The sequence below is a fragment of the Aptenodytes forsteri genome, unplaced genomic scaffold (assembly GCF_000699145.1).
Source record: "Aptenodytes forsteri isolate BGI_AS27 unplaced genomic scaffold, ASM69914v1 Scaffold141, whole genome shotgun sequence".
NCBI lineage: Eukaryota > Metazoa > Chordata > Aves > Sphenisciformes > Spheniscidae > Aptenodytes > Aptenodytes forsteri.
Genome location: NW_008794416.1, coordinates 877,870 through 900,884, shown reverse-complemented (window position 1 = coordinate 900,884; position 23,015 = coordinate 877,870). Strand labels below are relative to the sequence as shown.

Genomic DNA, 23,015 nt, shown 5'->3' with positions numbered 1-23,015 from the left:
TGATGAAAATTTGGCCAGCGGCTGGTCTGCCGGCGTGTTTTCCAGGGCGGCCGTCACAGCCACCAGCTCAGCAGCCTGGATGGAGTGCGGCAGGCACTTCCCCTTCACCACCTCCCCAGTGCCCCGGTTGACGGCAGCATAGCCCGTGTAGGGCACCCCTTCCTCGTGGTAGTTGGACCCGTCTACGAACCACACGACATAGCCTCTCTCCTTGGCCTCTGCCAGGCTGAGGCCACTCTCAAACAGGGGCGCCCGCCGTGTCTTGGGCTCGGCCAGGGGACCCCCCAGCTCCTCCCCATCCCTCTCTCCACTGATTACCACCCTGTAAGCACCGGACAAGGGCTCCCCCTCGTCCCTGGGGACCTCCTTGTTGGTCAACGCCAACACCCAGTTGGCCATCCTGGGGCAGCGTAGGGGACCCTTGTCCCCCTTCCCCGACAAGAGATACCTCACCGGGGCATGGGAGGTCCTCAGCAGCACCGGGGCTGACCCCACCAGGTACTCCCAGTGCTGCAGGGCCCAGGTCAAGGCTAAAACCTCCCTCTCGTAGTCAGTGAACTGCTGCTCCGCCAGCGTCAGAAGGCGTGAGGCATGGGCGACGGGGAGGAGGTGGGCACCGTGCTGCTGGCCCAGGGTGGCCCGCAGCCCCCTCCCCGCGCAGGCCAGCTGCAGGACATAGGGTCTGTCCCTCCGAGGACGCACCAGCATGGGGGCTCGCGCCACACTCTCCTTTAAGGTCTTCACTGCCTCGTCCTGCTCTGGCCCCCATTCCCAGGGGGTGTCCTTCTTCAGGAGGTGGCAGAGGGGGGCAGCTTTCTCTGCATAGCCCTCGACGAACTCCCGGGAGAACCTCAGGAGAGCCAGGAAGGACCTCAGGGTGGTGGCATCAGCCGGCGCTGACACCTTCTGTATTAGCTCAACCCTCTGCTTCTCCAGCAAGCGCCCTTCCTCCCCCAGGGTCACCCCTAGGTAGGAGACCTCCTTCCAGCACAGCTGGGCCTTCATGGGGCTGACCCTGAAGCCCGTCTTCTGGACAGCCTCCAGCACCTCCGCCAGCACCTCCAGGTTCTCCTCCTTCGTCCGGGTGTGGATGAGGATGTCACCGGCACAGGACAGCACGCTCTCCCGATGGCCGAGCTTCTCCCACATCCTTGCCACATGCGCGTGGCAGATGGCGGGGGCGTTGTGGAAGCCCGGGGGTACTCTGGCGAAGGCAAATTGCTGTCCTCGAAGGGTGAAGGCAAACTTGTGCCAGGACTCAGGGTGCAAGGGGATAGCGAAGGATGGGCTGGTCAGGCTGAGCACCGAGAACCACTTGGATCCCCGGGAGATGGCCACCATGATGTCAGGGTACTTGGCCACCGCAGAGGTCCGCAGTGGGGTGACACGGTTCAGGGCGCCAAAGTCGACTGTCAGCCTCCACGTTTTCCCATCAGCTTTCCGCAGGGGCCACACCGGCGCATTGCTGGTGCTCTGCTGCTCCACCAGCACCCCCTGCTCCAGCAAGGTTTTGACTGTGTCCCACAAGCCAGCCTCAGCCTCAGCCGGGTACCGGGGCTGCGGCTGAGGAGGGGGATCTGGCCCTTTGACTGCCACAACAGCATCAATCTGTCCACAGTCCAGCTTGCTCCTTGCCCAGACCTGGGGGAACTGCTCCGTGACCCGTTTTACTCCGGGCTCCCACTCAGGGTGGACTAGGAGCTCGGGGGCTTTCATTGACATCACCCTGTGGCTCGCCGGGATGACAAGCGCATCACTTTGGGGGCAGTGTAACAGCACTCGGTTTGCCAGGTCCACCACCACCCCCATCTTTGTCAGCGCGGAGATGGCTAAAATTCCCGGCTTTCCCTTCATTTCCATTTTCCCAAATTTTTCAGACCCTTTGGCAGTCCCAATTTCAAAGTGTACGAGCCCTGTGAATGGCACTGAGGATTTTTGGCCGTTTGGCCCTGTCAGTTCAATAATTTCACAGGTTTGGAAGAGCCCGGCTTTGCCAGGGGCCATATTCAGAATTGAATAAGAGGCACCAGTATCAATTAACATCACTTGTCCAAGCACCCCTCCTCCAATAGTTATATCAACTATTAGGCGCCCCCACGAATCGGTCTTAATCGGTGCCACAAAAAGGGGCGATGCAGGTGCCTGGCAGCCCTATTGCTGAGCCTTAGACCCCGGGTCAATCGGGTTGGAGCTGCTGTGCTTTTTGGCCTCGTGCAGGGCCAGTTTTCGGAAGAGCTCCGCATCCGGCAAGCCGTCAATATCCTCCTGCTTCTCGTATTTTATCAAGCGCTTCCTCAGCTCAGCCCGCCAGGGGTTGGACTTCTGAAACCTCAGCCCTTGCTGGTTCTCCTTCCCTGAACCACCCTTGCTGTCAGGATCTTTTCGGTTGTCTCCTTGCATTTTTCTCACCCCCGCATTTTGGAAGGACATGGCTGAGGTTTTCCCTTTCTTCCCCCCCAGCATGTACCCTGGGAACGCCTGCTTTTGCAGCTCAAAATTCTGGGTCAGGATCTGCTCCAGCTCTGACAGCGGCTTTCTGGCCGCGTCCCCACCGGCGATCACCCGCAATGGGGGGGTCAGCCCCACCACCAGCGGCTCCTTGAATTCAGGCCTGTCAAAATCGAGGGGGGAGTCCTTTGAGCCGGGCAGCCCGGCCATCTGGTAGAGCATCTTCTTACGGTTAACGTAGGCGTCCGGCCGCTCCTCGGGGTTTTGCTTCTCCTGGTGGAAGAGCACTAAGGGGTTGACCTCTGGGAAGAACACTTTCAGCACGGCCAACTGGACGTCCCCGATGTCCTGGACGTTGCCCATCTGCACATCCCCCGGCAGCGCCGCAAAATCATCTGGTTTCATGCACTTTCTCACCACATCTATCAGGTCACTCGCCGAGTTGCCGCTCTGGCACCTGGGCAGCCGCTGGGCCCTGGACAGCCAGTTGACTGCTGTCTCCTTCGTCAACGGCCCCAGCATCTTTCCCACCGTTTTGAGTTGCTCAGGGGTAAACCAGAGCACAGGCCTGTTGCTGTCTATGGCCTGGAGTGGGCCATGGCCGGCTGGCTCATCGTGGGGGTTCTTTTTAATTTTGGAAGCCTCCACCTCCCCTCCCTGCAGCTGGCACACCTCTTCCCGCAGGGGAGCATAGGGGGATGGCCTGGTGGGGCCGTTGGCACCCCACACATCATCCTCGTAGTCGTAGTGGGGCGGGTGCGGGTCCAGGGTTTCCTCCCCTTCGCCATTCCCAAACCGGTTCCTCTTGCCTTGGATGGCAGCCACGATGCCCCTCGACACCCCCAGCTCTGCCTGCAGCTCCTGGATCTTGGCGTGGCATACCTTGTGATCGGGGCCGGTGGCCCGATCCCGCTGGACGTCCTGCAGGACCGCCCGCACCGCGCTCTGGGCATCGTGGGTCTCCCCGATCCACTTGCCGACCTCCTTCTCCAGCTCCTCCGTTTTCAACTTCTCGTAGCCCAGCTTGCTCTCCAGCCGGGTGATCTCCACCGCACTCCGCAGAGAGTCCCCGCACAAACCCTGCACCTCTGCCCGCAGGTTGTCCACCTGCATTTTGAGCTCGCCCTTGGCCTGTTCCAGCATCTGCACGCTCTCAAGAGCCTCTTTCAGCAATTTGGACAACTCCCTGCCCACCATCAGCAAACCCTGCAAAGCCGCTCGCTTCTTGCACTTGTTTGTGGGTTTGGGCTTTTTGGACTCCTCTGACCAGCTCTCCCACTGCTGGCACAGCTGCTGGTACGCCTCCGGGCCCTGGAAGGCCCCTGGGGACCAAACTGGGGGGAGACATTTCTGGAGCACAAACTGCTCCAGCTTCCAGTTGCTAACGATATCGGTCATCATAGTGCGGGGAACGAGATCCGAGACGGCTCTGTCTCAGGGCAAAGCTACCATAACACCAGCACCACTGACCCACCCGCAGAGGAAGGCTGCGACCCCGCGACCCACCCCTCCAAAAAGCCCCCCCGGGGCGATGCCGAACCTGGTAGCAAGGGAAGGGGAAGGTGGGGATGGGTGGCCGCGGCTGAGCGGGCAGCTGCCGCGACCTGCCAGCTCCCGGGGAGGGGACGGGGAAGGGACGCGGGAACAGGCGAAGCGAAGCAGAGGCGTAGTAGGACCCCGATAATAAGATCTCACCAATCCTCGGCTGGATGTCCTGGCAGTCCCGGGGACCTGGAGACAGTCACTGCAGAGCTCCGGTGGATTCGGCACCTTTAAAGTCAAGGTGTTCGCGAGGTCTCACCCGGGTGGCTTTTTATAGCCATGGCAGGTCGTTGTTTGGGGCTCATAATGCTTCTGTTTACTTCCTTGGTGGCAGGTGCTGCATCCCTCCCCCTGTCTTCCCAAGGACACTTTCCTTGTCTTTCTTTATCCTCTTTGGCACTGATTAGGGAGGCTGAAATCGCATGGGAGCAGCTGCTCTGCCCCTTATCTATTTTGGGGGGGCCAAGGATTGATTAGTCACCACCCGCTCATGCTAACCTCTGCTTGCACCAAGTGCCCTGAAGAGGGAGAGCTGGAGCCTGTCCCCTCAGCATCCATCCTCCCAAAGTCCCCTAATGGCCTCCTCACTTGCTGCACACACCATTAGCACCTGGGTTTTGGGGGGAGATCACACATGGGGCTCACACTTGACACCTGTAACACACGCAGTCCCCCCAAACTCCCCCTCCAAACATGAATTGCTTGCTGGGGGGAGACAAGATGGCAGGGAAATGAATACAATTTGTAGTTTAGATCCATTTTGGCTTCTGGACTTCAAAAGCAGCATTTTTCCATGCCACAAACCAGCCAGCCGCACGCTGGCGTATACCTTGGGGGTACCCCACGATGTGTCAGGAGCCTTGACTGTGATATTGCATCAGCTGAAGTACAGCTGTAAATCTGCACCTGCAAAGGCAGACAGACACACACCCCCAACCTCGTCCTACAAACCACGTCTTAGCTTGGAGCAGTTTAGAAAAGAAAACTCGACCCACTTGATTTTTTTTCTGCCATTACACTAAGAAAAAGTCATCTTACTCAGTGAAAATGCTATCATTTTCATCGCTGCTTTTCCCCCTAATGAAATACTCCAGAAGCTACACCCTTCCCTGGAATAAAATCATGTAAAAAAATTTAAAAAGCAAAAAACAGTTCACCCATGGCTGCTTGAGTCCTGGGGAGTTTCCATCCAGCAGCCCATTATCCCCAACGGGCCCTTATTTCCAGGTCCTGCGGTACTGGCCGTGTTGGACCAGGCTTGAGGCTGAGTCCAATCCCAAAAGTCAGCCCCGATCCCAAAAGTCAGCCCTTGTATCCCAGAAAGCACAAAGGGGACGGATTTTTCCTTATTTTTATGGCAACTGTTCCTCCAGCTTGGCATTTACAGCCCAGCTGCAATTACCTCTGCTGCAACGTGGGAGTTTAGCGGAGATGAAACCCCAGACAGGTCCTGCTTCATGTCTGTAGACCCCTTTCTTCTACCCTGATGCTTTGCTCCAACCCCCCGAGAGCAAACACTTTGCTGGAAGAAACCCATCATAGGGAGAAAATAAAAAGTTGAAAATGTAACAACGAAGCTGGTGAAAGCGCAGGGAATTAGTGTCGGCGTGGTGAGATACATGGGATATGGGCTGAGAAAATGAAGAGAGGATGTTTCCCCCTGGGATGGGCGATGAGGAGACCCACAGGGTGAGCACTGAGATGGGGCAGGGAGTTGGCTGGGCTGGGGACTGGGGTGGTTGTCTTTCATTTCAGAAAAAGAATAAATTCCCCCTAGAAATCGTGCAGCCGAATAACGCAATGACACCAAAATTCAGCGATCCCCCCCATCTTGGCCCAGCCGTGAGACAAACACTCGCGATTAGGAGCCGCTGTGCCCCAGCAAGGTCACCAAAGAATTTTGCTTGTGTTAACAGATCAGTTCAACCTCCACCATTTTTTCCTCCCCTATTTTCTTCCCAGGACAGCAGCCCCAAACAACGTGGGGATGTTATAAACAGCAGCTGCTCTCCTGCACGTTCCCAGAGTGCTTTTATTTTTGTTGGCGATGAGCTGCCAGACAAAGGCATCCCACCTCCAAAATGTTTTCTCGTAGGATCAACACCCAGTCCTGAGAACAGCTTGGCTGCCGGTAAATAGCTCAACTGCGTATAAACAGCAGCTTCAAAAAAAAATTAAAAATTAATCCCTGTTCCAACACACACACTGTGCTTTTACGTTGCAAATACTCCTTTTTCTTTCCATAGGAGACACCCTATAGGTAAAAGCACTGCAGGGAAGCATCTCTAAAGCTGCTATAATGGCCTGGGGAATCATCCCGAGCCAAAATATCTGCTTAGACAACCCAGTGTCACCAGCCTTGCAGCAGCATTTGGTGCCCAGTGTAACATGCCCTATGTCCAAGATTGTAACGGTGACAAAAGGCACCTCTGGGAGCACTTTGGTCCTGGCCAGGAGGCCAGAAGATGCTCCAGGTGACAGCAGCAGTGAGAAAAGGGGGACGCAGCCATTGCAGCATCCAGGGACGTTGGGCTCAGCTCACTGACTTCACCGTGGAGATAAAGGAAAAATTCACTTGCAGTGGCATTTCTCGTATTAAACAAACCCCCCGAGGTGCCTACACCCCATCCTGGGGAGGTCCCAATTTGGGAGTGATGTGAAATAAAAGGGGAAAGGTGAGCAGGAGGTAAAGAGGGGAAAAGCAAGGGTTGCTGCACCCTCCATCGGGGGCTTAGCTCTGAAAACAAGAGCTTAAAAGCACTGAAATGACTTTCTCCTGCCAGGAAAGAGTTAAGGAGCAATTCAGCCGACCCTAAATTTTAGCAGCTGAGCCCTTCGTGGCAAGGCTTTTGGTGGTTAGCAACCTGCTTCAAGCAGGAAATTATTTTAAACAGAAATGGGGAGGGGATGTGTTACAGCAGCATGGAAAAATCTGGTACAAAATATACCAAAAAATTGCACCGCACAAGATGCAAAATCGTTTTTCCTATTCGTCCGCCAACCCAAACCCCAGGGTGCCCCCACGTGAGACCTCCCCGGGAAATCCCCCCTCGCTGGGGAGCCAGCCCAGGGGAGATGCTGAGGCTTTGTAAGGGCCATGAACATCTGCATGACGTGGGCATAAAAGAAAACCGAACCTTGCTCAGCAGCCAAAGGGGCAGTGAATAAATAAAATCAATAATTTTTTCTTTTTCCCCAAACATGGAAATATTGAAAGCTGCTGACACCACCCCTGTAATTTCACATCACGTATTTCACTCTTCGAATCCTAAACCCCGAGTGCTCCAAATATCTCCCTCCCAAAGACATTTCAAAGCCCCTCTGATATTTTATCTATCACTTAAATATTTCTGCGTATGAGCTGCGCAGTGTCACAGCTACCAAAGCAGCACCTGCTGCAAGGTGGGGAGCCCCAGCAGAATTTCCGTATTTTTGTGGGTTTTCAGCTGCTAAATTTGTTTAAGGTTTCTTGCTCTTGGCTTCAGAGTTTGCTGTGATGCCTTGCGCCTCTGCTTTATGGCGAGCTTGTTTGGCGTTCGGCATTTTCCAGGCCTGGAGAAAAACACCTCCCACTAAAGATTCTGCTGAAGAAAACAACCTCACGGCTCAGATTGCATCTTCTCCTTTTTTTGAATGCTTTTTGATTTCAATGGATGATAAACCAGCCAAAATTCATCCTTTCCTGCTTTTATTTTTAATGCCAATTTCCTACATTTGTCATTTTTTAATTGCATGGAGCTAGATCAAAAGAAGGAGGAAAAACTAGGTGATGAACTATGAAGAAATCATAATTAAAAATCAATGACTTTTCATTTTTTTTCTTCCTAAAGGCGATTTCAGGGGACCCTGTGCAGTGCTGGAGAAGCGCATGGGGCTGCTGCCCTGATGCACACCTGGATTTGGGGCCCGGCGCAGAAGAAGCTGCCAGCCTGAGGCTCCAGATGCTGCCGCAGCAGATGCTCTTTGGCAGCTGTCGGCAAGACATCTGTGCCGAGACGGGGAGGAACCTCCTGGGGTGAAGCCAGCCCTACCACCAAGAGGTGACCGTGCGTGGAAAGGGGGAGCTAGCACAAAACCACTCCATCGCTGACTCCACCACCATGGCCCGGCTGTGGCTCCATCTCTGCATCTGCCTCCAGATCGCAGGTAAGAGGGACACGTCTCTTAAGGGTTGAGGGCACCTAAAATCGTGCTGGAGCCTCTCCTCCACCCCGCTCCAGCACGTGGGATGCGTTGCACAGCATCTGGATGATGGAAGTTTAAATATACAGGCATAGTATAGATCTACAGGATATTATTACCTATCACCACATAATTTTGGACAGTGCCATTAATAACATGCTTTAGCTTTTGGTCAGCCCTGAAGTGGTCAGGCAGTTGGACTAGATGATCATTGTAGGTCCCTTCCAACTGAAATATTCTATTCTATTCTATTCTATTCTATTCTATTCTATTCTACTCATAGTGCAGTATATAATGGTGTAGACACCGCAGAGTTTGTTTTTACTGCACCCTCTCAGTGCAGACAGACTGTGGGAAGCTGTCTTTTAGCCTGCAGAAAAGGAGGCTGAGGGGAGACCTCATCGCTCTCTACAACTCCCTGAAAGGAGGTTGTAGCGAGGTGGGTGTCGGTCTCTTCTCCCAAGTAACAAGCGACAGGACGAGAGGAAATGGCCTCAAGTTGCGCCAGGGGAGGTTTAGATTGGATGTGAGGAAAAATGTCTTTACTGAAAGAGTGGTGAAACATTGGAAGAGGCTGCCCAGGGAAGTGGTGGAGTCCCCATCCCTGGAGGTATTTAAAAGACGAGTAGATGAGGCACTTAGGGACATGGTTTAGTGGGCATGGTGGTGTTGGGTTGACGGTTGGACTCGATGATCTTAGAGGTCTTTTCCAACCTCAATGATTCTATGATTCTATGATTCTATAAGCTGCTGATGGAGAAGTTAAAGTAGCATCTATCTACACTGCCTGTGTAACGCAAAGACGATAAACATTCCATCAGTTTTTCTTCTAAATCTATCCAAGGACTGAATGTTTCCCAAGGGCCACAGCTGGAATCAGTGTGTTATAAAACCATGCTGCCTTCTGCTTATCGCAGACAAGTTGCAGGAGATCTGGACCGAATATATACAGTCGATGTTGTGGCAAAGTGGTAGAATTACGCTTTACAGGACAAACTGTGCCATCAGTTCTTAGGTGAAAAGTGTTGAGAGCTTTAAACACCCGTTAAATGTATATATTAGGGTGGTGGCTCAAGTTGGTCCGCCGAGGCATTGCCCAACCCAGGTCCACAGCTGCCCAGCATCCTTGCTAGAGGCTGTCAGGACTGCAGGGTGTTTTCTTTGTGTTGTGTAATGGTCATCCAGCCACAGCGTAACACAGCTGATCTGGCAGCAAACAGCCCAAGGCGCTTTATTGACACCTATATACAGGTAGTAATATCCTACAGGTCTATACAGTGGGGTCCCCGCTGAGAAAACCCCAATAAATTAGAGTTTGCTCCGCATGTGCAAAGGAAAAAGGGACCATTTTCAAGCTGCTGCAGGCTTGTCTGGCCAAGCACGTGGAAACAAACCCATCCCACCCCGATTCCCCGTGGTCCCCTGCAGAATATACACCAGGAAAGGGAACAGGGAGCTTTTGGAGGATGAAAGTGTGGCAGACGATGAGTTTTTCTGCTCTGGCTCCATCCCAGCTCACCCCACTGGAGCTGTACCACTGGCTCAGAGCCGAGCTGAGCATTTTCCAGGATCCCTTCTCATCCCTTCCGACTCATCTAATAATGTCTCTAACAGCTCGAGGAAAAGGTTTTCATGGGAGGTTAAGTTTCCCATGCCCAGCAGAGCCAGACCTCAGGGCAGCCAAGGAGACCCTGAAGCCACCATGCCCCACGGCCATACACATTTCAGCTCCTAAAAAACCACACAGGTGTTTGCCAGAGCAAAGTTTGGGAGGATTGCATTCCAAAACCTGAAAAGTATGTATTTTAATAGTAAGGAGACATTTATATTGTCGCAGCGCCAGAGGATGTGGTGAAATGCTGCAGCTGCTGCGCAACACCTGAATTTCGGCATTGCAATATTAGGGCTGAAGCCTGCTCGTCTCTGCAGCGATGGGCTCATCGGTGCAGGGACGGAGGAAGGCTCTGGGCCTGTGTCAGTCACCAGAGCCCTCTCCTCTGCCTGGGGGACATCAGGGCCACGGGCCGCGGGGATGGCTTCAGGTGTTCTTGTGGTCATGCAAACCCATTCCCACACCACTGGGTTTGCAGGGCTGCACAAGGCTGTTTGCAACAACTACTGTAAGCAGCTTTGGGATTTTGAAGGAATAGGGACATTTTAACGTAAAATAAGCCAAAACCCATGCTTTGTTGAGCTTTTTGCACAGCTTTAAAACATGCCTGGGAAACAGACGGGGGAAGAGAGCATCCTTATCTTCAGAGGGATGTTTTTCACTCGGTCTCGGAGTATCTGCAGCTTTGTAGGACTGTTTGCCGAACAGAAAGGATCACAAGTCACCTGTTATCCACAGACACCACTCATATCTGTCCGGGCCAAACACAACTCAGATAATTTCCACAAAAGCTGCAAAGCCCAAACAAGGCGATGCGATGCCAAACCAAAGCTTTCAACCCTGCCGCTAACCCTCACTCCTTCTCCTTCCCCAGGTCTCGAAATTCATACAAAAATAATGTCGTCTGAAAACTGATATCAAATTGGCTCATTTTGAGATGTTTTGCACATTTTTTGGTCTTTTTCTGCACCTGAGATGAAGTTTATCAGTGTTGCATGTGTTAGAACAAAAATCTGGCAGATAAGTTAAGAGGCTCAAAAAAAATCTGTTGAAAGAGAGGTGAAGCCTCTCCGAAAAACAAGAGAGAAAAGGAGGGCAGGAGAGGGGCATCCACAGGAGCAGGTGGGGATGCCCTTTCCTGCACATACAGCCCCAAGGACACCCTCAAAATCATCCTTCCATTGCTCTCTCTGCCACTGAGCCTCCTCCCTAAACGAGTGCTTTACAGGGCAAACTCTACCTGTATAACTGGGCTTGACCAAAAAATAGCTGGGGAACCCAAAAAGGCCTCTGAGGGAATACGGGAGCATCCTGATAAAGATGCTCCTGTTTCTCGCTCGTGTGATCCCCTGGTCTGTGACAGCTTGATCATATTAAGCCTACAAAGAAAATCTGTACTTAGCATGGAAGAAAAATAATGAAAAAAAATGCTAACTATGTATTCCTGTCTCTTTTTTCTTAGGTTTCTGTACAAATCTCCTTTTAGCCCAGACTCCAAAGCATATTTTAGCCCAAACTAACAATAATACAGAAATCCGCTGTGAGCTGAGCAAGGAGCATGCCGGGGTGTACTGGTTCCGCTGGAGCCAGGAAAGGCAAAATTTCGAGTTCTTGATATTTTCCAACCTGTTGGGCAAAGCCACGTACGGCACAAACATCATGCAGGACAAGTTTAGTGTCCATGGAGTGAGTTCCCACACCTCCTCCAGCCTGCACATCCGCCACCTCCACGCCTCGGACAACGGCACCTATTACTGCTCCGTCTCCCAGTCCTCCCAGCTCCTCCTGGGCAGCGGGACACAGCTCGGTGTGGGTAAGCACCTCCCCCAGGGCTCCAAAATGTGCCACCTGCAGGCTGTGATGAAGTCCCCTGGGTAAGGGGTGATGCGTGTTGGTAGACCCTTCCCAATTTTGAGACGCAAGGTTGGGGCTCTGGGGTTTTTCCAACGAGATCTATGAGACCAGACAAGTCAGAAATTACAGAAAATAGCTATATTTTAGGTCAGCTGCATGTGATAGTCCTTTTGCTATGAGCGGTTGCTCTGCCGTGGTCATGCCTTGAGCACCGCGTTGGTCCTAGCATCTTAGGATTTCCATGGGAAGACGCTCAGCCCCCAGTATTGCCACGCCTGCGTTTTTCTCGTCCCCCGTGGTACTTTGGACGAGAGGCTGGATATGTGCCCTGCTCAGCTCCCGGGTCCTCCTGCACCCCGGTTCTTCCTTACCCTTCCTCCAAGTGCAAAGAGCAGCATCAAGGCCAGAGGACATCACCCCTCGCATCGCTGGGGTGGGTCTGACTGCAGGTTTCAAGCCTGTCCTTCACGTAAAGGATTGAATTGGGATTTATTCCTCAAAGTTCACAACCCACCATCACTGGGGAGCTCCAACCAGAAATCAGAGCTATCTGCGGGTGGCACTGGGGGAGTGATGCTTTACAGACCCTGGGTCATACAACAGCTCTTTTCAGCCCATTTTCCCCTTGACCACCGAGCAGGAGATGGTGTAGAAAAACTGATGTGTTTGAAGTAGGATTCAGCCCTTTCTTTGCAGGCTTTTAGGAAGACAAATAACTTATTTAACCAAGATGCAGCTATGGCTGCTGGCTCTAAATCATCCCCCATGTCCAAGCCTTTCTGGTTTTGTTGCAAATATGCCCTGCACCTTGAGCTGGCTGAGAAATCCCTTTTGGATTCTTGCTGGCTCGAAGAAAAGCTGGTTCGAGATAAAAGAGAACTGGTTTTTATCAACTGGGCACATATCTATGTGCAAAGCAAAGCATGAAAAACAGGGCTGAAATTCAGCATGATCAAGGACACTCCAATTTAAAACTAAACACCAGCAGGTGCTCTGGGATGACTCAGGCCTTGATGGATATTTTCTTTTTTTCCTTTAGTACCCATGATAAAACAAATTGTCTTTAAGTTCCTTCTCTTTAAGTCTATCATAATGTAAGGGAGAAGCTGTCCAGATAAGTCCCAGGCACCTGATGTCTCACCTTTCCATGTAAAAGAACGGTGGTTTCCATAGGAATTTCAGTCCTGGATAGAAGCAGAAAAAAACAGTTTTGAATCACCCAAAATTTTGCATAAGTGGAGTTTGAGCGGTCAGATGTACAGCTATTTAATGACATTACTGGGATATTTTCCTGACCAACTTTACAGAGAGATGAATGTGCTCCATTGTAATTCAGATACACCATAATAAATCCTGCCCTCATTTTATCAGAATAAAAAAAAATATGTCCAATTTTGAGCAAAGATTAGAGCAATCTGAATATGGAAAAGATCCAGGGATCCCTTAAAAGCTCCCAGTGCTACTGAAATCTCCCACTACCTGTGATTTCATGCAACGCTGATGAGATTGTGCCTGGCAGTAAATGTAGCTCAAGGAAGTTTCCTTTTTCCCTGCCTTAGCCTTCTGCGCTTGTTTGCCTGGTACATTGTTTTATTAATGCTTTTACAAGCTCTTGGTAATTTGTGTGGCCACCGAGAGGTTCAGGTCAAGTTCCCAGCCCCTCTGGATGACCCAGCCCTTTGTGGGGGTCCCTGGATGGGACTAGTTTTAAAATCCAAAATTTCCAGCCCTTCCTGCCGGCTCTTTGAGACCTCCACTGCACTTGGTGCCATATTAACCATCCTCTTCTCCTCCTTATCCACCAGTTGATGTTTTGCCTCTGCCTTTGAAGACCACTCAGGCACCGCGCTCCAAAAAGCCCGTGCGGTGCGTAACCAAAAGCAAAGCTGCTGGCAAGAAAGGTATGGCAGAGGGTCGGCTCAGGCTGCCTTGCAAAAGGGGTTTGCTGAGCTCCTGGGGATCCCCAGGGTTCAGCTGGAGTTTGTCTTGGGGTGGGGGCAACCACAACGTGACCCTGCAGGGGTGGGCATCTGGGTCCACCTAGACCCATCACTCTGGGTGGAGCTGACCTCTGCCTTTTGGAGCGGTTCCCTGGGATATACAAGGGTTTAGGGGCCAGGATGTACTTCCATTTAGCTCTGCCTAAGCTCTGGTGTCCCTTGGGTGTGCAGCCCCTGCGGGTGCAGCGTCAGTCCTGCAGGCATGGTGAAATCCCATGCCAGAGAGGACACCACAAAAAAGGTTATCGTGACTCATAGCTAAGTTCTCTGCAATGCCTTCGGGGTGTAATCCCATCCTCCAAGGGATACCCCAGGGTGATGGTCATGTCCTCCACCCCTCCTGAGGGGCAAGGCAAACCTGCCTTGCTTTTCTCCTCTCCCCACCCCACCCTTCATCCCCCAAAGCTGCCGGGGCAGGATGATGCTGGGTGCTGAGCTGGGGGGGCAGCTCCACACCATGTCCCCTCCTGTTCTCCAGGTGCCTGCAGCCCCCTGGTCTGGGTCCCCCTGGCCGCCAGCGTCCTGGTCCTCCTGCTGAGCCTGGTCCCCATTGCCCACCGCCTCCACCGTAAGCATCCCATCAGCCCTGGGGGACAATGAGGGGTGTCAGGCCCCGGAACAGCCCGGGACTGGGATGGGAAGCTGGGAGGGTGTCCCCAGGCTGACGGACGCCGTCTCTCCCCAGGTCTGCGCCGGAGGCTGTGGCTTCGCGCCCACAGACAGTAAACCCCACTGGCTCCCCCCACCTCGGGAAGGCAGAGGGAAGCTACGGACCGTCCCCTGCACAGTGCTGAGCCCTGCCTGGACGTGACCCAGGAAGGACGTTACAGGGGATAGACATGGGCTTGCACTGCAAGACAGACTTTTCTTTCCTCCGATGGACCACAACTTTAACATTTTTCCTTGACACGACAGCTGACAAAAGGACCAGGCCGGATTCTGCAGCGTGCTGAGCATTTCTCAAAGGGCACTGAGCAGGGCGAACACCACAGCTGGCTCTGCACTGGGGGCACCGGGGCTGGTGTACCGAAGGGATTCAGATGGGCTGGAAAGATGCTGTGAGCTCCTTGGCTCTCCTCTGTGTTCGTCTGTAGGACAGCACGAAGGTGCTTTTGGTTTGCTCCTGCTAATGCTGGTTGATAAGACTTTGTTAACACTTTGAGAGCAACCGGCAGATGCAGGGGCCGATCACTGCACAGCTTGTAAAGGGCCTGTACAGACACGTTCATTAGCAATAGTGAATATATCGCTCAGTCATTTTGCTCTGCAGGCTGGTGTCTTGTGGCCCTGCTCAGTGAGGGACACGGTTGTGTGGCAAGCAAGGGACCATGGCCTCTGCGCAAGCAAGAGTGAAAACAGAGCAAAAGCTCCGGGGAGAGCAGGTCTGGGAGGGTGTCTTCTCCCATGGGAGACTGCAAACAGCCAGAAGTGGGAGAGGAAAGCCAGACAAAGCGATGTACGCAAGGCCAAACACCTGGCACAGCCTGAAGGCCAACACCGCCTCTGAGAGCAAACAGAGGCGGCCGGGGGCTGGCCCTGAGCCCAGCGGCACGGCACAGCCAGCGAGAATTGCCCTGAGTGATGCCCGTATGTGCTGAGCTCCGAGCATGCTGAGCCCCGAGCAATATCCACGTGTGCTGAGCCCCAGTCGTGCTGAGCCCTGGAGAAATACCCGTGTGCGCTGAGCCCCGAGCGACGCTCGCGTGTGCTGAGCTGCAGGTGAAGCCCGTGTGTGCTGAGCCCTGAGTGACACCTGTGTGTGCTGAAACCTGAGCAATGCCTGTGTGTGCTGAGCCCCCAGCAATGCCAGAAGCAGAGTAGGTCTCCCCAGGGATGCTAACAAGGCTCGGACCCTGCCCGGGGCTGCAAGGCTGACGTGTGGCTGGAAATTCGGTGTCTTGCTGAGCGCAGGCAGTGGGCGCTCACCCTTGGATGCATCCCCAGCCCTACATCTCTGCTCAAACACGGGCACCTGTGCAAGGCTGTATCACCGGCAGTGAGTGCAAGGGAAAGGTGGTCCAGACACCTCCTGTCTCCGGCGTGGGTGGGAAGGCCAGCAGCTATTTTTACTTCTGGGGAAGCAGCGGGGATCTCCTGTCCTGCACATTGTATGGGTCCTTACAGCTGCCCGCAAACCAGGGGCTGATGTGGCTCCAGAGTCCCCAGGGTAGGGGCAAACGCAGGCGTGGGAAGAGCTTGTGCAGGTGTAAAGCATCACAGTGGCACAGCAGCATCCCTCTGGCCTTACCCTCCCTCCCCTCCCAGCTGCAGGGAGCTGCCACTCTCCACTTTAATATAGATTTTTATGGAGGGCTTGGTCTCAAACCCGGCCGTGGGTGCTCCTTGCGATGGATGTTTCCCCTAAATGATGCAGTGATAAAGCCGTCGGTGGACCATGCTGAGCCAGCTTTCCCAGGCTGCGATGCTCACCCAGGCTCTCAGGCCACCCAGCTGATGGCTGCAGGGGACACCGACCCCAGATCCCATCCCACCAGGGGTGCTGCAGGGAGGGGTCCCTGAGCATCTCTGCCTCCAACACATCACACCCGCAGCATATTTTAGCCTCTGTGAAAGCTCAGATGAACTAAACCCACCGTTTTTCTACCCTGCAAGCACTCGGTGCGCAGATCTTTGCCCCAGGAGCAGATGATTTTTATGATATGTATTTTTTACAGGACAGCTATAAGGAAACACCTTTGAAACTTCCCGTGGGCAAAGGTTTATTCTTTCAAAAACAGGGTTTTTCCCTCTGCCTGCAGCTGCTTTTGAAATCTGAGCTCCATTTCCCATGCTTGAGGCATCCCGACCTTAATGTCCACCCCTGCTTCACCTCTCCCACCTCTCGCCCAGCACAGGAGATGGCCTCCCATGGGCAAGAAGCCAGGGCCAGGTCTGAGCAGCGAAAGGCAGGCAGCGACAGCCCAGTCCTCCTCTCCCACAGGAATGTGAGCGGTCTCGGAGGTAACCCTGCCCCGTCTGCTCCTCCTCCCTCCATCCCATGCTTACGCCATCCCCACAGTGTCCGACCCTCACTGAAACCACCCGGGACAGCACCATCTTGTCTTGATAGACTTCAGCCACCGGATTATCCCAACTCCAATAACACCCGTTCAAAGGATGGGGATGTGAGAGCCCCTTGGCTCTCTGCCCACCAGTGAATAATTGTAACAAGCAGCAAAGAATTTGCTCAGTGTCTGATTCCCCAATTTGGCTTCGTTGTTCCATTGTAATTTGAAAAAAAAAAAACTAAAAAAGAAACAACCTCCACATCATCTGTGTGCAATGAAATCGGGAGAGGACGGCAACAGTCAAGGATGCTATGTGTGCTGTTGAAACACAAGTTTGGGCAGTTTACCAATGGGAATTATGAAAAGATCGTAGTAATTCCTATAATCATCAATAGGGTATTTTAAGACAGTAAACCTCGGAGAGATTTTAGCAGCAGATTTCACAAATGCAAGAGAGAGTGGAAAAAATCACCTCCCGTTTCATAGACTGTTTTCCCAGAGCATATGTAAGAGAGAAACAGAAGCACTAATAAAAAGATGCTTTTATGTCTGAGAAAATTAGCCCGGTCCCCTGGTATCTGCAACTTCTTCGGTTTTCTTTCCTACCTCGTCACTGTGCTGAGAGCACGATGACGAGACCAGCCAAGGGTCAGGGACGCCGTGTTGCAGCACGTGGGGGGAAAAGGGGAGCTTCCATCATGAATACTGATGAGAAAATATTTCTGTGCATCTCTGCTGATAGCACAGTGCCCGGATCCATGGAGGGAGAGATACGGGTAACAGCATCACCCACAATGTCCTGGCAAATGAGAGTCCCTAATTTATTCCTCGTTTCCTTCTGAGGATGGACCAGCCTTCGCCCATCTCCCACCGTCACCCTCCTCCCCGCAGCAAAGAACATCCATACCTAGAAGGGAAAATAATGGGGGTTTATGTATAACCCCAAACCCTCACGTGAGCAGTTAATACATGATGTCACCTTAAATGACAAAAGGAGATGCCGCAAAAAACTGAACAAAGACAAGAGGCCTTTGAATAGGACAAGGAGGGGTTTGCAGATCTATGGGTTTAAGTACAAGCTGTTACCTATCTTGTGCCCAGCGCCCGAATCATCAGGCAAGGAACTGTAAAAGAGGTCCAAAATTACATGTTGCAATAACCCATTATTATTTTTTTATATAGAATATATATATAGAATATATATTCTGTATTATAAAAAAAGACTACAGTTATTTGTTCAATAAATAGTGCATGCGTGTCTTGAAAGCATTAAAATATTCAAGGGACGGAGAGCAGAGCAGAAATACAGGTATTTCAGGCATTGCAGTAAATAGTCTTCACGTTTTTGTAAAACTTCTGTAAATGCATTAAAAAAAATATTGTCAGTCTTTCCAGAATATCTCAGCTGCTGATCTAATATTGGCAGTGCCCAATTTTTCTTTATTCTTTTAACCTGCCCAGTCATTTCTATGTGGCGGGCCTGTGTTTTTATAATACAAACGATATAAATCGGGTGCCGTTGAAACATTCAGCTGAAAACAAGCTAGTGACACGAGATCGGAAGTTATATCGGATTTTAAAGCTCCTAAATACATAAAAAAAGAACTTTGCAGAGTCATAAACACAGCTGAGTTGGGCACGCTAACGGAGAAAGGATGAGTGACAGCTCTATTGAATGATTAAACTCGAATTCCGTGCAAAGGGAAAGGAGAGACATATATCCATGGGTGCTCCTTAAATTCCTTCCGATTTATCCTTGGCCAGAACGGCTCCGTGCACGGTAGCTGCTTATTAAATATCTCCTCCTGGCAGGAAAAACAGATTCACAGCAGGACTTCTAGGCATCCAGACCAGACTTATTAAATGGGAATTTCTAAATGTCTTTTTCTGCCGCCGTATAAAACCAGATACGTCCCAGAAGCTGCAAAAAAAAATCCCAATTTTTACTTGCCTCTCCTGAATCCCATTAGTGCACAGACACGGCCCTGTACACGCACGTCCGAGCAGGGGCACGGGCAATTCTCTTCCCCGTCTTTCAGAAGCATCCCACGCACAAAAGCCCTCCTCCACCCACAGCACGCACCAGCTCACCTGGCTACTCTGCTATTTCATATATCAAACAATTTTCAGGAACCTTAAAGATAGAAATACTGTGTCATATACATTGACAGTTATTTATACTGAAAATTTTCTAACTATATATTATTATATATAGTTATACAATTTTTATATCATGTGTTATATATTATATATATATATATATATGTGTTATTTTATATATATTGACAGTTATATAGATTGACAGATACCTATAGAAAAAAACCACTGGTTATATATATAGCTATATATGTGTTATTTTATATATATTGACAGTTATATAGATTGACAGATACCTATAGAAAAAAAAACCACTGGGGAACAAAAAACTACCTTCAAGCAGCATAAGAACTTCTTGCCCTTATTTCCCTGGATTTCCTGACATTTCATTCAGTAAACCAGAAATAGTAATATATTAAATTTCTCATTTATATAAACCAGAAATGGTTTCTTTAATATGCTTATAATTTTTATTTAATATTATTTCCGGTTATTAAATTAAATATTATTTGCTGAAATAACAAATATTCGTGTATATCAATATGTCTCTATTGCGTGCGCTCAGGGTGAGATCTGCAGCTTCTGTGGAACTATATACAAATATTTGTTATTCCAGCATTCATTTAACTGCAACACGTATCAGACCAAGCGAAAAATAAATCTGTACAAGCTATGTATTTCGCTTCTCAACCACCTTGCTCTAGGAAAGATTACTTCGCGTTTATACACCAGCGGTTCTTTCACATGAAACCAAACTCTCCCCGTGCTTTAAATATTTGCAACAGGACAGGAGGCTTAATATTCCTCCCCTAGCCATTCATTTTTTCTGCTAAAGTTCGACTTCTCATTTAGCCTTTAAGATATACAACTGTGTGCAAGGGGACTGCATCATGCTTTTAAGCAGGGGAATATCATTATTACTATTTGCACTTTCTGATCTAGTTAATAAATTAAAACCAGATGTGAAACACTCCAGAAAAATCCCAGTGATGGCGTCAGCGCAGAATTGTTTCTCTGCCGGGTACAACATATCTATGTGCTGTTGCAACGGGGATCTCACACAACCAACTTGTTTAGTTCATTTCACATAAAACCCCAAAAAACCTTAAGATGAGTCATTCACAGAAAGCAACTGGCAGTCAATATTGAAAGGAAACCGGCTCAAATGGCAAAGCCCTCTCCATCCTCTCCGAAAAGCTCCTTGGAGGGGTCGGGAGCCCCAGGCAGCCAGGCTGACGCAGGCGCCCATGAGCTCGTCTCTTGGCTTTTTTTGGGTCAGGCAGTGAGTAAGGGCTAAATTTTGTCTTGCCCAAACCGGACTGAGCCTCTGCATCACGCAGCAGAAAACCCGATCCTGCAGAAATCATGGGTGTCTGCAGGTGAGGTTTTGCAACATTTAGTTTTTCAAAGGCTTGAGCTTTGCCGGGGAACACCAAAAAATGCCTGATTTCCCCATGTAGACCATGGGGAGCGATGGATGCCTCCAAAGCAAAGCGATGAGCCCACAAGCCTGTGCCAACCACCAGCACCCTGCCTGCTGCAGTCAGCCCCGTACCAGCACCCTGCCTGCTGCAGTCAGCCCCATGTCCCGTCCCACCCCACCCCACCCCTTCCTCCACTCTGCAAGCGTGCCGGAGCAAGCCTTACCCAGCCCCAGGTGCAAGCCACCTTGTGTTTTTTCTGCCCTTCTCTGCTCGTGGTTAAAACACCCAGACGGGAGGTTGGGCACCAAAATATGGGGTGCAACCAACCTCCCTCCCCAGGAAAACCGCCCTCCCTGCGAGGCTGGGCAGGGAGGAGGGCTGTGGCTTAAGGAGACATCTCCGTCCCCAGAGCTACGCGTGTGATCTCACCCACCACGTTTCCTGTTGCTCCCTCCCAGCGCGGCGAGCCGGGGCTGCAGGCCGTGCAGGCAGCATGCAGCTGCCTCCGGGGACAAGCAGGGCATCCTTGGACAAGCTGGGTGCACGCTGCTCTTCCACATTGCAGCATGGCCCACAGTAGAAACCACAGCCGAGTCCCACCATACCTGACGTCTCTTCAGGTACCACCACGGGAGGAGATGCTGGGCTGCTGGGGGCCCTGCAGCCGGCTTGCAGGCAGGGTCACAGGCAGAACCGCTGCCGTTGCTCAGTAAAGCTCAAGGTGCAATCACTGTCCAGCATAAGCACGAGGTAAACTCACTGGCTGATGTCTCAGGGAGAGGTGCTGGGCTGTGCTGACACCCAGCTACAGGGCTTCAAAACATTAAGCCTTAACATCAGCACAGAATGCAAAATTCAAGTTGGGATATTTCCTATCAGTCTCTTCAAAAAAAACTGAGACAAAATATTTCTGGGGGCTGGAATTGTATATTCTTGCCCTGAGCAACAAGCTGCAAATGACACTGCTGTTATTAAAATATATGTCTCAAGTCTTCTTGATGCAGGAGGAAACGAGTCAGAGCAGCAGTGGAACAGCCATTACTAAAATATACGCCTTTCCTCAGGTCGTTTCATTTTAATCTGACTCACCCATCGCTACCATAGCCAGGATAATTTTGATGTAATTTAGAAACGTGGGTCACATCCCACTGCGCAGAGCCCAAGCTGTCATCCCCAAGGAGATGCTGGGGGAAGGCAGCTGCCGCCGTGCAAATTCCCGTGGTGTCCAAACCTGGGTCCCTCCTCTCCTCCCCAAAGCTGGGACACAAACTGAGCTAGTTGGCCAGGGTCAAACATCTTTCCTGGCCATTATCCCTCTTCCAAGAGGCATCCAGGGTACCCTGAACTGTAAAATAGAGAAAGGAAAAACTCACCTGCGTTCTCTGCCCTCTCCCAGCACCAAAGGTGTCTTGCTCGAGGTCCCAGGTAACCGCAGAATTGCTCCGACAGGCTCTGCTGTTGAGATGAAGGGGTGTGATGTACCAAAGATGGCCATAGCTTCCTCAGTGGTGTCATTTATGGGTGGGCACACCATGGAGAAGCCGGCGATATAGCCCCTTCTCCCTTCCCTGTGCTGCTCATGGCTGCAAAACGAGCAAGGGAGAGTCCCAAAGGGCTGTGGAAAGAGTCCTGACCCACCACGAGCAGGCAGGGACACGGACACAGGGCCTGCTGGGATGAACGCTGCTGCCCTGAAGGGCAGGAGCCGTGTGAAGCTCAAACTGTCTCCAACCCATCACCTTCCAACTCACACAACTGGAGAGACAGGTCGGAAAGCCACGGGCAGTTCATGTGTATGTATCTCCTATGTCCTGAATACACACCCAGAAAACAGTTTCTTTCTCTATATGACGGTAATTACATGAAAGAGTTGGACCCTGCCCTTTTCTCTCACTACCTGCTGTCCAGAGGACAGAGATGTTCGGAGAGCTATGGAGAACCGCAGGATTCATTCTTGGGGATAAACGTCCTTGTGCGGGGCCAACAGCTAAGTAAGATTTAAGTGTTCTGCATTAAAGAATGAGACAACTGGAAAATTAATAGTGTTTCAGAGGAAATGGATGTGGAGTTTTGTAGCAAATGGCTTCCTTAAAATGACACATTGTAATGAGATCTCATCATTAAGAATATAAAAATGACTGGTTTGGTTCAGAGCAAAGGTCTGTCCAGACCACTATTTTGTCTCCAACACTGATTACGAGCAGATGGCTAAGGAATAATAAGGACAGGACAATCATATATGATACTCCCCCTTAATATTCAGACTATTTTTAACTAAAAAGATTTCCTGAGTCTGTTGCTATCTATTGAGGAACCCACAATGGACCTCTCTTCCAAGCACTTGTCCAGGCTCCGCATCCTCAATGTCCTTTGGCGGGGACATCCGTGGGTGAAGGATGACTTCATTTGCTTTCAGCCTGACCCACAGCAGCTTCATCTGCTGCCCTTTACTTTCTGTATTGGAAAAGGCAGTGAATAATCAATCCCTCTCCATTCCCTCCCAGCTACTCACGATTCTGGAGACCTTTAGTGTATATCCACTTAAACCATGTTTTCAGGCTGAAGAAGTCTAGCCTGCCTACATGAAATCCATCTCAGACCTCCGAACCTCTGTTTTGCCCTTCTCTGAACCTTTCCTGGTCCTACTACATCTTCTTTGAGAGGAGGGGGTGAGACCAACACACAGCATTCAAGGATTTATACAACGCATTGGACCATGGATTGTCCATGGGTTGGATTGACCATGGATTGGAGCACTGGACCATAAAATGACACAGCTGTGTTCTCTGTTTTATACCCAATTTCTTTCCTACCTGCTAACATCTGATTTGCTTTTCCTGCTGGCCAC

At 51.1% G+C, this 23,015-nt stretch overlaps 1 protein-coding gene across 1 annotated transcript; it reads left to right on the top strand.

The window, feature by feature from the left end:
* Positions 1–8,090: 8,090 nt before the first annotated feature.
* Positions 8,091–14,364, top strand: CD8B (CD8b molecule). Its single transcript, XM_009289394.1, has 5 exons — positions 8,091–8,136; positions 11,247–11,597; positions 13,444–13,539; positions 14,117–14,206; positions 14,324–14,364. Exons 1-5 carry the CDS (start codon positions 8,091–8,093, stop codon positions 14,362–14,364), a joined length of 624 nt encoding a protein of 207 aa, XP_009287669.1.
* The last annotated feature ends 8,651 nt before the right edge of the window (positions 14,365–23,015 follow it).